The following is a 16,668-nucleotide window of genomic DNA, read 5'->3' as shown; positions in this document are numbered from 1 at the left end:
TGAAAAAAATTGAAAAATCTCAAAAAACAAAGTCTTAAATATATAACCTACGACTGCAGACTATAAATAGTAAATATGCTAATCTCCCCAAATTGCTGTTTTGCAGTAATCTGCATAATTAGCACTGTTAGCTCAATTGGTGTTGACATTGAGGGAAAATAAAAAAACACTGACAAAAATTGCATTCTCCTGATTGTTTTCATCAAGGCACCGTTTTCTCTGTAAGTCTTTCATATGCAGAGATAATAGGCTTATGTGCCTCAAACAAATCCTGGAACACATGTCCCAAGCCATTCGTGATGCTCAATGCTCAAAAGTCAAGACCGCCTCTGAAATACTGGTCAAAATAAGCCTGCCAATACAATAGGCTAAAAGCGGCTATTAACCACAATGTGGTGATGAGCATTTAAATAATTGTAGCTACTCCATGCTAGTCCTGTGTAGGGATGGGAATAGAAGGGTTAGTTCAACCAACCTATACTGTCCTTGTCCAGAAATGCAATAAAGACATCATCAAAGTAGTCCATGTGACATCAGTGGGTTAGTTTGAATGTTTTGAAGCATCGAAAATAACAAAAACTACGACTTTATTCAGCATTGTATTGTCTTCCGGTTCTGTTGTCGATCTTACGGGCTTGGAACGACATGAGGGAGGGTCATTTATGACAAAATTTTCATTTTTGCGTGAACTAACCCTTTAAGGTCAGGAATCGGACACTTGTTTCGATCCTGCTTATCAATTCATGTGTGCGCATTTTAATGTGGTTTTAAATCATTCAAGCGCAAGAAGACACAAAAGAGAACTCAATTTCCGTGCACAACTCATAGTGTGCGGCAACACATTCTCATCCTAGGGCGTCATATAGTGACGCTTTTGACAATGTGTATACATCCGAAGCACATGGCACCCTTTAGCGTCAATATAACATGCTTCGGTTATGGGTAGGTTTAGTTCTGGGGTAGGGTTAGGGTTAGACCACTAGGAGGCGCCTTTTCATCTAATATTGACGCTCTTTCGTGCCTTCTTGCTTTTGAATGGACAATTCGAGATTTGCGGAAGTTCAAGGGTGCGTTTCCCGAAAGCATCGTTAGCCAACTATGGTCTCAAGTTCCGTCGTTATCAGCATATTTCAACTAGTCGGTGTTTTCCGAAACAATTGTTTCAAAGAACATTCGCAAACAGCATCGCAAAGTTGTGTGGTTTGAACGACTGCGCTCAACCTGTGGTCAGAGGCATCATTTCTATATCGCATCACATTTGGACGTAATAAATCCTTATCTCGAGCAAAATAAGCAAGCTGATATTCAGTACAACCGGTGACTTTTATTTAGAATACAAACAAATGAAATTTATGTCTTTTAGTTTGTCAAAAGATTTAAAGTAAGAACGAGACAAACGCTGAGTCTGTTAATAAAGCAAAATAACTGAGAACAATTAGAAATGGTCCTCAGATGACATGTCTGTAATTTATATATAAAAAATCTAGCCTTAATTGGATCTCAAACAGTTTCATTAAAAGTAGTTATTACTCCACCACATGCGAAACCAACGTGGTTGAACGATACTTTGCGACAATGGGTTTCGGGAAACAGTCGCGACTAGCTAGTTGAATTCTCCAACGATGCATCGTACTATGGTAGTGAAGCAGCGAACTACATATTTGTACGGGAAACACACGCCAGAACGACAGGGTTTTGCAGCTTAGAGTGATTAAGATTAAGTTTTAAGATGCCAACAAAGCGTTTTTGCAATTGGAGAATCAAAAGTATTCTATTTTATTCTAATTCTCAAGACAGATCAAAGCTTATGTGAGTAATTTCTGCATTGTAAGCGACACCCAAAAGGTTCCCAAAAAGGTATTGCATTGCTCGGACAAACACCCCAATCTCAGACCATTGGATGTACTGATGTTTCTGTCTCTGGCTGCTCAAAGAAACAGAGCAATGTTGAAAGTGCCACCGAACCACAGTGTTTACATCCTCTAGGGAAATCAATCTGTGAGAATGGCTTACTTAAGTTGTCTCTGCACATTAAACTGAAATTGGAGAAAGTATTCTACCCTCCAAAAAAATTACAGACATAAACATTGTTGGAAAAAGATTAGAGAATCCTTTCCTGGCTGTGTTCTTTCCAGTTTCAGAGATAAACTGTTCCAAGCAGGTGGATTATTGATCTTCTCAACTCGGAGAGAGAGGCACGCTGGTTAAAAGAGGTTTACCGGTAGGGGGTCAAAAACAATCCAGATAACCCAGTATGAGAATTTCACTTGACGCTTGACAAATGAGGCAACTATAAACTGGCATTGTAAGACAACAAGCTGCATGAAGGAATCTTTGTATTTATTTATTTTGCCTCCCGAAATGTCGCTATTTGTGTTCCACATAATAATAAAGGGTTGGTTATCACAAATAGGTTTGGAATGACATGATGACGACAAAAAGTTTCAGTTCCTTGGGGTGGTAAAGTATGATTTCACTTTTCTAACTTTAGTTAGTGTGAACTGTTGCTGTTTGAGCTTAAAAAACAGTATCAAAGCTACAACGCTCATAAACCAAGTTCAAAGCAAAGGATGATATTTGCTTTTAAAGAAAAGGACTACAACAAACGGCTGGTAGGGACTACACGACATTCCAAAGTAAGTGACATCAGCAACCCCAAAATATACATAAACCCCACCCCGGAAAAAAACACACAGTCCATGTTGAGAAGAGGAAGAGTGGTTGTTTAAGAGTACATCTGTGAGTCAGCTCAAACTTTAGCGTCACTTTTTATCACATGCAACAGAAAGTCACTCCGTGTGCATCTCACAACAGTTCCCATATGAGTGATTTATAGATTATCATGACAGAATCCTAACTGAAGATAGCTAACTCCACATCAGCAACATAAATGCTTCAACTAACCTTTCAGAGACGCCCTGTTGTTTTCTACATGTTGTCACTTCTTCTTGAGTCTCTCCATCTTTGAGTGACTCCATTTAAACATTTAAGGCAGAACAGTTTCTGTCATTTTAGTGTGTTTGCGTGAGGTAATCACAGCTGCTAAAACAAATGAGCTCTTGAAACCCCACCCTCTGCTGCAGCTCATTTGCATTTAAAGGGCCAGGCACAAAAGGTGCATTTTTGCTCACCCTCAAAAAGTGACAAATTTAACATTCTATATAAAAATATAGATGGGGTATTTTGTGCTAAAACTTCACACACACACTCTGGGGACATCAGAGGCTTATTTTACGTCTTGTGAAAATGGCATTTTACCACCTATTTAAATGAAGTCTACAACAAACTAACATTAAAAAACACTTTATTTTGATGGTACACTTTAAGTCCAATAACTATAAGTAACTTTGCAACTACATGTCAACTAAGTCTCATTAGAATGTTAGTAGACTGTTGGAAGAATAAGTTGTTGTAGAATAAGGTTGACATTCAAATGTGCTTATAGTCTGTAGAATGTCTGTTGAGGAGCATCAAAATAAAGTGTTAATAAGCAGACAGTCTACTAATACTGTGATGGGGGTAAGTTGAAAAGTTACTCATAGTTACGATGTCTAAAGCGGACCATCAAAAAGTGTTACTAAAAAGATCCTGATTGTGCATATTGATCTATATTCCGACTACTACTACTACTACTATAAATATTACAACAAAGGCTTATTGGAGTGCCTCTACCTACATTTTTGCAAAACTCAAAATAATTTAACCAATACATACAATTCGCTGCAGTTCCCACAAGGAAGTAAAACACCAATCAACTTGATTATTGATTAATCAAGACTTTTTATGCATGTTTCATTAAACTCAATACACTTTTACTTTAAAACACTAACGTATTTTGACATTATCATCTTCATTTTGTGTGGCTTTTCTGGTCAACCTGTTCTCACGTAAATGCGTCTCTACAGCACGTATTGTGTATTATCGTGCAATTTATATGTGAAAATTAGTTTTATGTGCATATAATACGCAGTTTCCGCGTGCATTTAGATACACAGTTCATTTGTTACACACCACACCAATAATTCTACCCAACATAATAGACACGCACCCCACACCACTACTAAACCTACCCTAACCAACCCATGCATATCCTATGCACATAAAAACTCATTTTCGAGTATAAATTGCACGATAAACATGCGTGCTATATAGATGCATTTAGTGTGATTGGATGGATTTAGCATTTGCGATGCAGAGCCCACGGGTCCTTTGAAACACGATGAAAGAGCTCAAGCAATTCAGAAATATGTTTTTGTATCACGCTTGCTTTAGTTAAAGGAGTAGTTAACTTTAAAAAAAAAAAAAAAAAAACTTTTGCTGATAATTTACTCATCCCCATGTAATCCAACATCTTTCTTTCTTCAGTCGAAAAGAAATTAAGGTTTTTGGATTTTCTCCATATAATGGACTTCAATGGGAACCAAACGGTTCAAGGTCCAAATGAGAGTTTCAGTGCAAACTGTTTAAAGGGCTTTAAACGACACCAGATGATGAATAAGGGTCTTATCTAGGACCCTTCGAGTCATGACTCGAAAAAAGATTTGTTCATTTTGATGACCAGGAGAGTCACGAACGCTCTTCACAGAACAGAGCAAGGCGAGCATTTGTGCTAATAAAACTTAAACTTTGTTATTTATTTTTTGAATGAGCGATCGTTTCGCTAGATAAGACCCTTATTCATCGTCTGGTGTCGTTTAAAGCCCTTTGAAGCTGCACTGAAACTCTCATTTGGACCTTGAACCGTTTGGTTCCCATTGAAGTCCATTATATGGAGAAAATCCTGGAATGTTTTCATCAAAAACCTTAATTTCTTTTCAACTGAAGAAAGAAAGACATGGACATCTTGGATGACATGGGGGTGAGTAAACTATCAGCAAAAGTCGGGTATGTTTAGGGTTTAGTGTAGGTGTGTAGGTGTCACCGGACACTGAACTCCCACGTACAACAACAAACGTAATACTTGCCTGATTTTCTATAAAACTGAACGTTTTTCCTGTGAGCCTGTGTTGAAATATTATTTGTTTCATGCTATTCACATCACATACCGCAGAAAGCAAGCTGAGGACAAATGAAGAACATGGAATAGTGTGCTCGTGAAGAGGAAATTTTGATTGCAACGAAGAATGCTGAGAGCAGCAGAGGACAGACAATGTCACAAAGCACCAGGACTGAGGGGAGACAGAAATCTTAATGACTTTTCTGACCCTCAGATGAGAAAGTCTCAGCGGCCTCTGGGAGTCTTGAAGGATTAGACCTGACCACTCCGCAAAAGACAACAAGCCTTTGATACCTCTATTACAGATTATGTGATGTTCGTGGATCATACTTCATCTGCTCAAGGTTTTACAGTGAAAGATTCAAATGTTGTACACATATATTTGTGTATGTTTGGAATTAGAAACACACTGAAATGCAATCTATGTTTGACCTAATCTGAAAAGTAAAGAATTTGTATTTTTACGAATCCTCTAAGGAGAGGTCAGATGTGAAATTGCTGGAGTTTCTGAGAGGGCATCGCCACAGGTGTCCGAGTTCAATACTCAGACTCTCATTTACAAGTAAATTACTTTTTTAATGGCACATTTATTTATAAATGGAATCTAGATGGGATTAATGAAAGTCATTTGCACTCTTTATATTGATGAATTGAATTATCTTTAAAGCTCAACAAGTATGAAGCCTAACTGAAACACTGTCGTTTAAAAATCACACCGGATGAAATAGAATGAGTTCACTGAGTCAAATAAATGATAAATAAATTGATTTCATAATTACACAATCTACACTATAAAAAATGCTAGGTTGTTTTTTCAACCCAAATTTGAGTCAAATATGGACAAACCCAAATGTTGATTTAAAAATGTACTTTAAAAAAATGTACCGTTGAAAGTAAAAGTTGAAGTTGGGTTAACATTTTAAATGTCATTTTTAACCCAACATTTGGGTTTGACCCAAATTTGGGTTGAAACAACCCAGCATTTTTTAGAGTGTATACATTCCATGTACATCTATAACATTTTAGTGTTTATCTAAACAAAACCAACAAAAAATGAACACATATGATTACTAATAACATTAGTAATTAAATAGTATCATTAGGCATTAAATAGTATCCTCTTTAAAAAATGCTGGGTTGTTTTAACCCATGATTGGGTCAAATATGGGCAAACCCAATCGTTGGGTTTAAAAATGCAATTAAAAATGTTAAACCAAAGCTTGGATTTGTCCATATTTGACCCAACCTTGGTTTGAAACAACCCAGCATTTTTAGAGTGTGCACTCTTAGAAGAAATGGTTCCATCCCCCGCTTCATATATGGAACTCCAAAATTGTTCTATATAGAACCATTTTTTTTTGGTAAAAGGTTCTATTGGCCAAGTGTGGAACCCCAGGGTTCTATATAGAACCCAGAGAACCCTTTTTTAAGAGTGTATAGAACATTTTAGGGGTTCCAAATACATAGCGCTGATAGAACCTTTTAAGGTTCTATATAGAACCTTTTCTGCAATATTAAAACATAAAATTTATCACAGAAAAAGCAAGTTTATGTGATTTCAGCATGATTATAGTTCTTGTAATTTCATAAATAACTCAAGAGGCACTTAAGTCTCTGCGGCTACAGTATCTTCGCTGTAATCAAAGTATGATTGGTATAAAAGATTCCAGACTGACTATAATAATTATTTATCAACTTGAGTAAAAACAGCAGAGCATGTAGGGGGGAAAAATACCACCATGGTTCCATCGATCTGCTTCTTAAAAAAGGACATCTTTGACAGAGAGGGTTGATGATGGATGCCATAGAATATTTATAAGGTTTTTGAATGAGCAAAGAATGAATCAGCCTTGAATAGCATCATTCACTGATGAAGGGTTTCAGAGACCTTTCAAATCACAATATGTGGGCTGCACCAGAAACTCGAATCCTGCTTGAAGCAGCAACAGAAAAATCATCAAAAATGAGGAAGCTTTCAAGGGAGATGAATGAGAAAGGTAAAAGGAAAGGAATGTGTCAGAATCAAAGACCAAAGACTGGGTATACATAGGCAATATTATGTTAACCTAACCTCAGCAGAAGTGCTGTTTACTCTGATAAAGCAAATAGTATCAAAGCTGTGGGAGTCAAAAAAAAAAGTAAAGAAAACTGAGAGGGTCAGCAGCTGTTGGACTTGTAATGAAATAACCCATAATTTGGTACTAAAGCCTGTACTTCAGAACATGCCGTATACACTACAAAAATAGTGCTTATGCAGGGGTCATAAAAACCTTAACTTATCTCTTGAGGTCTGTGAACTCCCTCAAGACGTGCAAAATAAACTGATTCATCAAGAAAACATTGCAAATGTTTTATCAGAAACACGTTGCTGTTGCCAAATAATGAATGAAAGCCTGTAGTGGTTGCTCGACTTTCTCGATTCTCAACACTAAATTACAGTACGATGAGAAAACAGATGAACGGTTTTTGGATTTTACAGGAGGGATGGGGCGAGCCATTAAATGGGTTTTGCATCGGTCAGCTCATGCGATTTTACCTCTTGTTGTGTGTGCAGTGATGCTGTGCAGTCTTTAATGGTGTTGCAGTGCCACCCTTGTGAACAGCCAATGAATTACCAAGACTGATAGCATTGCAACAATACAAAGGGGGAAGTGACAAATGTCAGCATAACCAAACTTTTTTTTTTTTTTTGCTGTACACAAACTTTTCTCACTGTTATGCAGTGGATAATCCACATTATCACACAAATAAACCCCAACAGGGTGATCAAGATACGTTTATGATGACATCATCAGGCTTATTACTCAGCTAATCAGCATATTTATAATTACATGGATGTGAAATATTGAATTGAGCTGAAGGTCATTATTAAGATATCTGACTGCAGATTAAACATAAACCAGCACAAGAAATGAACTGTGTATTTTTATATTCAAACAGGGCCTTACATTTATAAATTGTTGATAAAACAGTTTCCACCTTTAACCTTGGAGACTGCTCTGCATGTAATTACACTGCAAATTAACACTTTATTTTACTGTGTCACTGCTATAACTATAAATTATCTTTAATTACATGCAACTAACTCTAAATCAAAAATCCAATCATAATCCTAACCTAAGTAGGATGTAGTTAGGCTATACTCAGTACTTAAATGTTTAATTACAATTTAGCATGGACACCTTGACATAAAGTATAAAGTAAACCTTCTATAAACACTGCAATCATCGCGAAGTTGACTTCTTACCACTTGAAGCGATGTGAACGAAGAGGCGGGCGTCCGAAGCTCTGATGGCAGCGGAGTACTTGTCCTCTTTCCCCGGGACCTGCACTTTCCGCTCGGGCATGAGTCGGACCCTGAGCCGGCCTCCCTCCGCACCCAGCCACCACTCCAAAATCCGCGTTAGGTCCATTTCCAGGAACACAACCGGCGCGTCCTCGTACACATGCAGTCCTCCACATCCCGTTTTAACCATCTCTTCGCCCACCTCCACCACAACTTGATTGGACTTTCGACTGGCGCTGGTCAAGCCTAAATTCAAAACTTTCGGCACGGGACGCTTCTGTCGATAGGGGAGCTGTCCAGTGCTGGATCTGTTGAGGTTCATCCCGGCCAACTTTACGTCAATCAAACTGGCGATGGTTTTCTGCAACGGAACGCAGCGCATGAGCAAGTTCGCGCGCACCGTGTAACATCCATTAAACGACAGACAGTCTCCGTTAAGCGGGCGCTTTATAAACAGAGCCAAGTAGTAACGTAACAGCGACGGGACGGCGAAATCCACCGAGAGCGTCTTCCTCTTGATCCGAGAGGGGGAGGTCTGGTTGGAGTCCTTTCTGTCGGTGGCGTTGAGGAACGCGGACGTGGGAAAAGTAGTAAGCGCGTCCGCGGTTCTCTGAGAAGCGCACTGCAGATCGGGAAGAAATGCCGCAGACCAAAGAAAAAAGTAGAGTATCCGTGCGATCATGATTTTAGGCTGAAAAGATCCAATTTTCTGTTTGGTTCAGCTTCACTCCGGCACCGTCGCCGCTCTCCAAATGAAACGGGAGACGAATGGAGAGCTATTCGAGTCTACATTTCTTCTCCTTGTGCGTTAAGATGTGCTTGCTTTTGTCAAAGCTCTTGAGGTTGCTATTTAATTCCCGCATATTAAAGAAGAATAATCCACAAAATAATTCCTTGGGGTCATTAAATCTCACCAAAAAGATTCGCCTCTTGAGGAGCTTCTTGGTATGCCTAACAAGTTCTCCAGGGCTGCTCAAAGGCTCCTTGTATCTGCATGCAATACCTCAGAGTCGTTCTGTCAGCAATCCTTTTTTTTTTTCTTTTTTGTATCTTCAACAGTCGTATAATAACAGATCCTTACACATTTAACATGTCCACTTTTCGATTAGCCAACATATTTACACGACAAACTGCGCGCGTTGAAATCAAACACAATTCGTGGAATACTGTGTTTCTGCCAATCATAAACACAATTTTATTTGTATCACATAGTGTGACTAAAAATACTTTTCGCTTTTTGGACGTGGTCGATCTAAATCGAGCGGGTCTTACCTGCGCAGCCAGTCAAAACGAGGGAGCCTTTTCAGCGCGAGCTGCTCATTTGAGGCTGCATGCGCGCGAGCACACTGTGCGCGTGCCACCCCGGCGCTCCGATTTTTTTTTTTTTTTTTTTAATTTTGGGGAGGTTGTGAAACTCACTTCTGAACCTCTTTATGACGTCACCATCAGCAGGTCTTTAGACGTGAATGAGCCCCTAAAACTACCATGTCGACACTCGTCACTGCGCTCGAAACTCATTGAAATTACCGAGATGGCACCTCCTTATGGCGGCATTGCGCCGTAATTAGTTTTTAATGAATATCTGTGTATGACGAGTGTCGCCTCCCAATAACTTAGCTACTCATTTGATCATTCACAGCCTCTGTAATTATGCCTTTCCACGTCACGGAGCGATTGGATCGAGCGCTTTAGATGCGTCAAAACGCAGACGCACTTTTTTCCCCCTTTCAAAACAAAAGAAGATATTATACACCTATTATAAGCAAATAGAGCCTACTATTGCTGTATACGAAATACACAATTGGATCAAACAGACATTATTGGTTTCTTTAATTTCAGTTTGTCACAATCCTGAAAAACCTAATTATTGGACAACAACAAAACATTAGACATTTTTTTGTCAGACACAAGTATTGTGAAAGCCAGACAGACAGACGGATGGATGGATATATAGATGGTAAGATTGAATTATTTCCATTGAATAGCCTAAGAATGTTTTCAAATTATGATGAGATAATGTGGATCATCGAGCTTTGCAAAAAGTTTGTCATTTAAGCAAAAGAGGGGCATACCAAATAGAAAATTATCAAATGTATGTTTATTTCTCAATTAAAATTCGCTATTTTTAAGATGATATAACGTGAAATAATAATAGTGGATTCAGACTTGCAAAGTTAAGATTAAATATTGGAATATTATCTAAAAAATAACATGAATGAAAGGACATTTATAACTATGTACATTAAGAACTAATTAATTAAGCATTGTATAATGTAATCCTGCTCTGCCGAAGTTATTAAAGAAAGTTCAGGAATGATTATCAAGTGTCTCACGGTTTTGCTTTCCTCCGCTAGATGGGAGTATGTCGCGTTTATTGGTGTGACTGTGCCATCGTGACGAGCTCATTAATGCTCTCATTGCACTGGGATTTAAACAGTGTGCCAGACGGGTGTTATCATTCCCGGAAATAGAGTGACTAATTGCGCGCTATATTCTAATTGTTATGCTATGAAAGAGACAATCCCTTTAATAGTAAATTTGTTTAATTAAGACAAGGTACTGTCGAGCAATGCTTTGCTGAAATCAGATCTGACGTGTTGGGACTTGCGTCGTGCAACTTTCTGTAAGCCAGCGCATCACAATAATGCAATAAAGAGTCATGTCAGAATCAAAAGAATTTACAGGCTTGGCTTCAATAATTCAGTTGGAAATATTTAACTTTGAGGATCATTAAAAACCTTTCAAATATTAATTAGAATAATGCATTAGACAAAAAATGACATTTACAATCTCTACAAATGTGGATCAGTCCTTTGTGGATAGAATGTAACTCTCCACCCTAGCTTCATTTAGTATCAATGAATATGCTAATTAGCCCCGCCTCCAATCACTTACTCAAATCCACTTGGCCGACTCAGGTAAATGCTGAACAATGGTATCGCTCTTTACAACGGTATTAATATGATTAGCCGTTTGCTTGACTATGTTATCAAACAGCTAATAACGTGTTGTGACTGTTAAGGCCCTTTCACACCGGATGCGTAACGGAAAAGCGAAACGAAAAAGCGAATAGTTCGCGTGAGAATATTTCGCGTCAAAACCATTCACATCAGCCGCGACGCGAATTTGCGACGTTCAGAACTTCAACATTCCAAAACATTCGCGCCGATGAAAGCAGACCTGATTTTCATCAGAAAACGTAGGCTACTCTATACTTATTATTATAGCCTACTAGGTGAATAAATATAGATTTTATATTAGATGTCTTTTTGAAGTGATGTTAACATGATGCTTTAATAGGCTTAAAGTCCCCGTGAAATCAAAATTGAACCTATTTACTTTGTTAGCGCATATTACTAGTCTTGTGGTGAACAATTAATCCGTGCAAGTAAAAATATATTTAAAAAATGTTTTACCTTGGTAATCTTTAATCAAAATCTGAAAAGTTACTTCCGGTCTGGAACGGTTTCTTTTTCTGATGACGTAGGTTTCACAACTTGGGTGGGGAAACGCTTAACCACTCCCCTCAAACCGTTAGTTTGCTATGAGCGAGAGATGGAGAGGAGGAGCGCTAGAGTAAAACCCTGCCCTCTGTTCAATATTCCGTTTCACTTGGAAATACGTCACAGCACTGGAGAAAAATCGTTTGCAACTTCCGGTTCACGGGGACTTTAATAAAAAATAAAAAAATCCCAATCTCTAAATAGCACATTTTCAAATAAGCACATAAGTCCATTAGGAAAGATAAAGATGAATGCGTTAATTCTTACCGGATTCGATCAGTGCATTTTGAATTTATATTGTTTGTCTCATGATCTGGCAGCTTCGATTGGACCTTCTTTTTAATTATGTGCATGTCAGTAACTCGCAGTAACTACTGGCAGGTGGAGCTCACTTTCACCAGTTCACTTTAGGTCCACAGTTTCCTTGTCCACGCAGCATTCATCAGAGCAAACACTCTCTCCACGAAGAGTTTGTTTGTTTGTGATGGCTCCATTAACGTCTGTGCTGTGCATTTTCTATGTTTTCTTATTACATTTTTCTAAATTGTAGAATTGTTATTTAAAGGACGATTAAATAAAAGGATGCAGACAAAAAAAAATGCGGTAGCCTACAGTGACATGACTTGCTATGACTTGCGGGACGTGGAACATATAGCTTCTTCATCACCATCATTATCATCCAGTGAAGACAAGCTTTTTATTTTATTTAAAAGCAGAAAAGAAGGTTTGGGGCACCCACTACCGGAGCTAGAAACATATGGCAGAAGGTGAGCTGTCCCATTCATCAGGTGCTACGTTTACATGCAATCAAATAAACACTTTTAGTAAACGTATTGAAGGCTCAAATGGACTGAAAAGTCTTGTAAACACCCGGTTGGGCTCGATACGAACGAACGAGCACAACGTCCCACCAGTCCTTGTTTCAGATATTCATTCACAGACTCGACACACAAGCAATCAGAAGGTCCGTCCGTCATTGCTGCGGTCACGTCACCTTTGTTTCCCTGTATATGATTGGCTGAAGCCTTTTCTTTCGCCTCAAAAATCGACATCGAAGCGAAAAAAATAAAAGTCGTTTTTTCGCCGCAGCAGATTCGCGTTCGGTGTGGAAGCACTCATTACACAAACAGCTGATCAAAAAATAAAACCATCGCGCGAATTATTCGCGCGTCAAAATCGCGTTCAGTGTGAAAGGGCCTTTACACACACCATGTTCCCGTTCACCACCTCAGATTCAGACAGCTAAAAATCATCAGAAACGCTTAGAAAATCACAGAACGTCAGTGGAGAAAGGCATAGTTCATCATAACATCCTAATATACATCATAGAGCCACTATATTTCTAAATCTACCAAAAATAGCGGTATTACTTTAGAGACTCTACTGTTAGTTTGCTGATAATGATATGCTAAAGCCCGCCGGCGCGTTGATGTGATCGATTATAATGTAGTTTGTGATGTCAGAAACACCAGGGATTTCAAACCGCGTTTTTGAGATTGTTCTTGGTTCAGAGAAAATGCTCAACAATGATTCTGACTTATGAATCTGCACATGATTTGTATCTAAGCACATTAAAAACACCACATAAACAACATTAAAACTTGATTTTCACCACAGGGGGACTTTAAGAAAGTTGCTTAGGTCACGCAAAGGACATTTTTCGAATAAATCACGTAACAACATACATTAAAAATAGTTAAAGGATTAGTTCACTTTTGAAAAAACTTTTGCTGATAATTTACTCACCCCCATGTCATCCAAGATGTCCATGTCTTTCTTTCCTCAGTCAAAAAGAAATTTAGGTTTTTGATGAAAACATTCCAGGATTTTTCTCCATATAATGGACTTCAATGGGAACCGGATGGTTCAAAGTCCAAAAGACAGTTAATAACTGTTTCAGATGCAGCTTCAAATGTCTTTAAACGACACCAGACGATGAATAAGGGTCTTATCATGCGAAACGATCGGTTATTTCAAAGCTTATTCCAAAAATGTAACTTTTCTAAGGACAAATGCTAGCCTTGCTCTATTCTGTGAGGCGCGTTTGCAACGTCACGTAATACGTAATTACGTTCAAAAGGTCACGGGCGACGTAGCCAAAAGTACAGAGTGCAGTGTTTACAAGTTGAACGCATAGGTTGAACGTGAAAACTAACTCAAACACCGTTTACAAAAAAAGGAATTAAAAGGAAAAACAACGATGTCGGACGATTTTGATTCTGTACTTCCGGCTACGTCGCCCGTGACCTTTTGAACGTAATTACGCATTACGTGACGTTACAAACGCGCCTCAGAGAATAGAGCAAGGCTAGCATTTGTCCTTAGAAAAGTTACATTTTTGGAATAAGTTTTGAAATAACCGATCGGTTCGCATGATAAGATCCTTATTCATCGTCTGGTGTCGTTTAAAGACATTTGAAGCTGCATCTGTAACTGTTATTAACACTCTCTTTTGGACCTTGAACCATCCGGTTCCCATTGAAGTCCATTATATGGAGAAAAATCCTGGAATGTTTTCATCAAAAACCTAAATTTCTTTTCGACTGAGGAAAGAAAGACATGGACATCTTGGATGACAAAAGTTTTTTCAAAAGTGAACTAATCCTTTAAGGGATCAAATATCTTACCACACTTGCTTGCTCAAGTTTTCATGTGGTGAGAACAGACAAGTAGGCCTACAGCAGTTTATTTTACATTTCGATGCGGGATACCAACTGATACTTCATTTCACCGTGTCCTATTGTGTTTCAGTGTCTATCCGTCCATCTCACTGGTTCATTGACTCCCATTACTCATAATATGTCCATGCCTGTGACGTTTCTCCTAAAAGCCGACACATGCTCCTTGATTTAACACCTATGTGTGTGCATATGAATATACGGGCAGTTTTTCAATCATTTGAAACACATTACCAAGTTGAGTTACATGAGCTTTCCAAAAGCATGCCGAATGCTTTATGACCCTGCCTGGGGCTTCTCTGTCTCACACACACTCGTACACTTCCATGTTTTAGTATCTATCTTACTGAAGCAGAGGAGCTGTTGAATCCGAGCTAAGCACCCGTGCTGTGCGAGGAAACGCTCTCTTTTTGCACTACCCTCTCTGGACCTACATCCACGGAAAATAAAGTCGGGTTGTTTTATTCATATGTGGGGGCCAGTGATAACAGATAGTGTGTTGTAGAAGGGGGATGAATCGGCTTCGTTAATATTCAACACATCTTTCACAGTAAATCTGAGCTTCTACGCTGTACTCCGTATGAATGTACAAGCCTTTGAAATTGATGGCGAGGTTTCGTTTCATGCAGTAATGAAACGAACAGTGCACTGTGAATTGTTCAGTGTTCTCATTAATGGGCAAAAGAGGTGGAATAAAACGTGCAAATGGCAGAAACTGTTTTACTGTTGCGGTGGCCAAATCTGGTGAACCCTCAGCAGCTGTTTAAAGAATTTAAAAGAGATATGGAACAAAATAGTTCTGAATTATAAAAAAAAAAACATGAACATAAAATCTCCAGAATGCTATAAATGAACATCTACAAGTCTACATTGAATATTAAGGATCCCTTGGAATATCTAAAGTTGTAAAATTCAAGTTTTGCTTTAAAGGGATAGATCTGAATCTCATGGCAGTTCAGAACTATTTTATGTATTGGTGAGTTTGAGGGTAAAATGTATAAATTTGTGAAATCTCATTTTTGTAGGTTTTTTGTACAATCTTCATACAATTCATACAAAATCACCACCATGTAAAATAGTTATTTGTCTCATGAGATCATCCAGCCCCTTCTCATACCAAGGCATTATATACGACGCTTTTGCCAACGCGTATACATGCAGATCCAACGCACATGGCACCCTTTAGCGTCAATATGAGACGCAGATATATATGCGCCAGAAGGCGCCTCCTAGTGGTCTAAGCCTAACCCTACCCCAGACCTAAACCTACCCATAACCAAAGTGTGTTATTGACGGTAAAGGGTGCCATGTGCGTTGGATGTCTACGCTTTGGCAAAAGTGTCGTTTATGACGCCTTGGGATGAGAATGCGTTGGATCATTTACTCACACTCATGCTGTTCCAAACATCTATGACTTTACAGTGTTTTTTTTTCCATTCAATGAAATTCGAAATTTTTTAGAATTATGAATTGCATTCTAATAATGCATACATTACATTTATGATACCTTGTCTTGTCTTTCGAATTCAAGACTTCTTGGTTACTTCTATTTTTATGAAAAGAGCAAAGATGCATTTCCTTCTGGGATCCAAAAAAAAATAAAAAAGAGAGAATGGATTCGGAACAACGTTTTAAATGATTCTTTTAAAGTCGGCATGAAATCAAATTTGACAAATCTTCTTATTATGTAATATTGTAGTGTTTTTTATAAATGATTTATCTGTGCACTTTATTATTTTTTCATGTACTCTTATAATCTTTAATCAAATACATCACCCTTCCCTCCCCCATCGAAACGACCTCTCTTCTATTTCGGTCTCATGCAATGGCGAAAGGTTACGGCCAGATCCGATGAGGGTGCGGCTTACGGTGCACCGCCTCTCAGAGAATCGCATTCAAATCTGACGCCCAACCTCCAACGATCCAATCAATTCCCGAAGACGTAATCAATTTTTTTTTCTAATTTCAGAAGCCGTTTCACTCGGATTTACGTCACAACATGAAAAAAAAAATGACAATCTCAACTTCCTTTTCACGCCGACTTTAATGAATTGTCTTACGGTGATTGTTGCTACTCAAAATTTGTATTTTCAAATGTAAGGTGTGGGAGTGGCTTTAGCAGCAACTTTCCCAGAGTGCACCAGTGCTTAAATTTCTGTAAGATTGCGTTAAAAAAAATCAATTTGAATGAACAGGCTGTATCTC

General features: G+C 38.4%; 1 protein-coding gene across 2 annotated transcripts in view; it reads right to left on the bottom strand.

The window, feature by feature from the left end:
• alk (ALK receptor tyrosine kinase) overlaps positions 1 to 9,781 on the bottom strand; it is a 419,464-nt gene extending 409,683 nt beyond the window's left edge. Inside the window, exon 1 of one of the 2 annotated variants that reach the window (XM_039665984.2) lies at positions 8,244 to 9,781. In XM_039665984.2, coding sequence (XP_039521918.2) covers positions 8,244 to 8,964 — 721 coding nt within the window. In that variant the 5' untranslated portion in view covers positions 8,965 to 9,781. Of the gene's footprint in view, positions 1 to 2,904; positions 3,046 to 8,243 lie in introns of those variants that run through there. The other variant, XM_089120560.1, reaches the window with a different exon arrangement.
• Positions 9,782 to 16,668: the final 6,887 nt, after the last annotated feature.

This window comes from Pimephales promelas, chromosome 15 (genome assembly GCF_988280905.1).
Source record: "Pimephales promelas chromosome 15, fPimPro1.hap1.1, whole genome shotgun sequence".
NCBI classification, from domain to species: domain Eukaryota; kingdom Metazoa; phylum Chordata; class Actinopteri; order Cypriniformes; family Leuciscidae; genus Pimephales; species Pimephales promelas.
The sequence above is the reverse complement of the archived record's forward strand: the minus strand, read 5'-3'. Positions and strand labels throughout refer to the sequence as shown.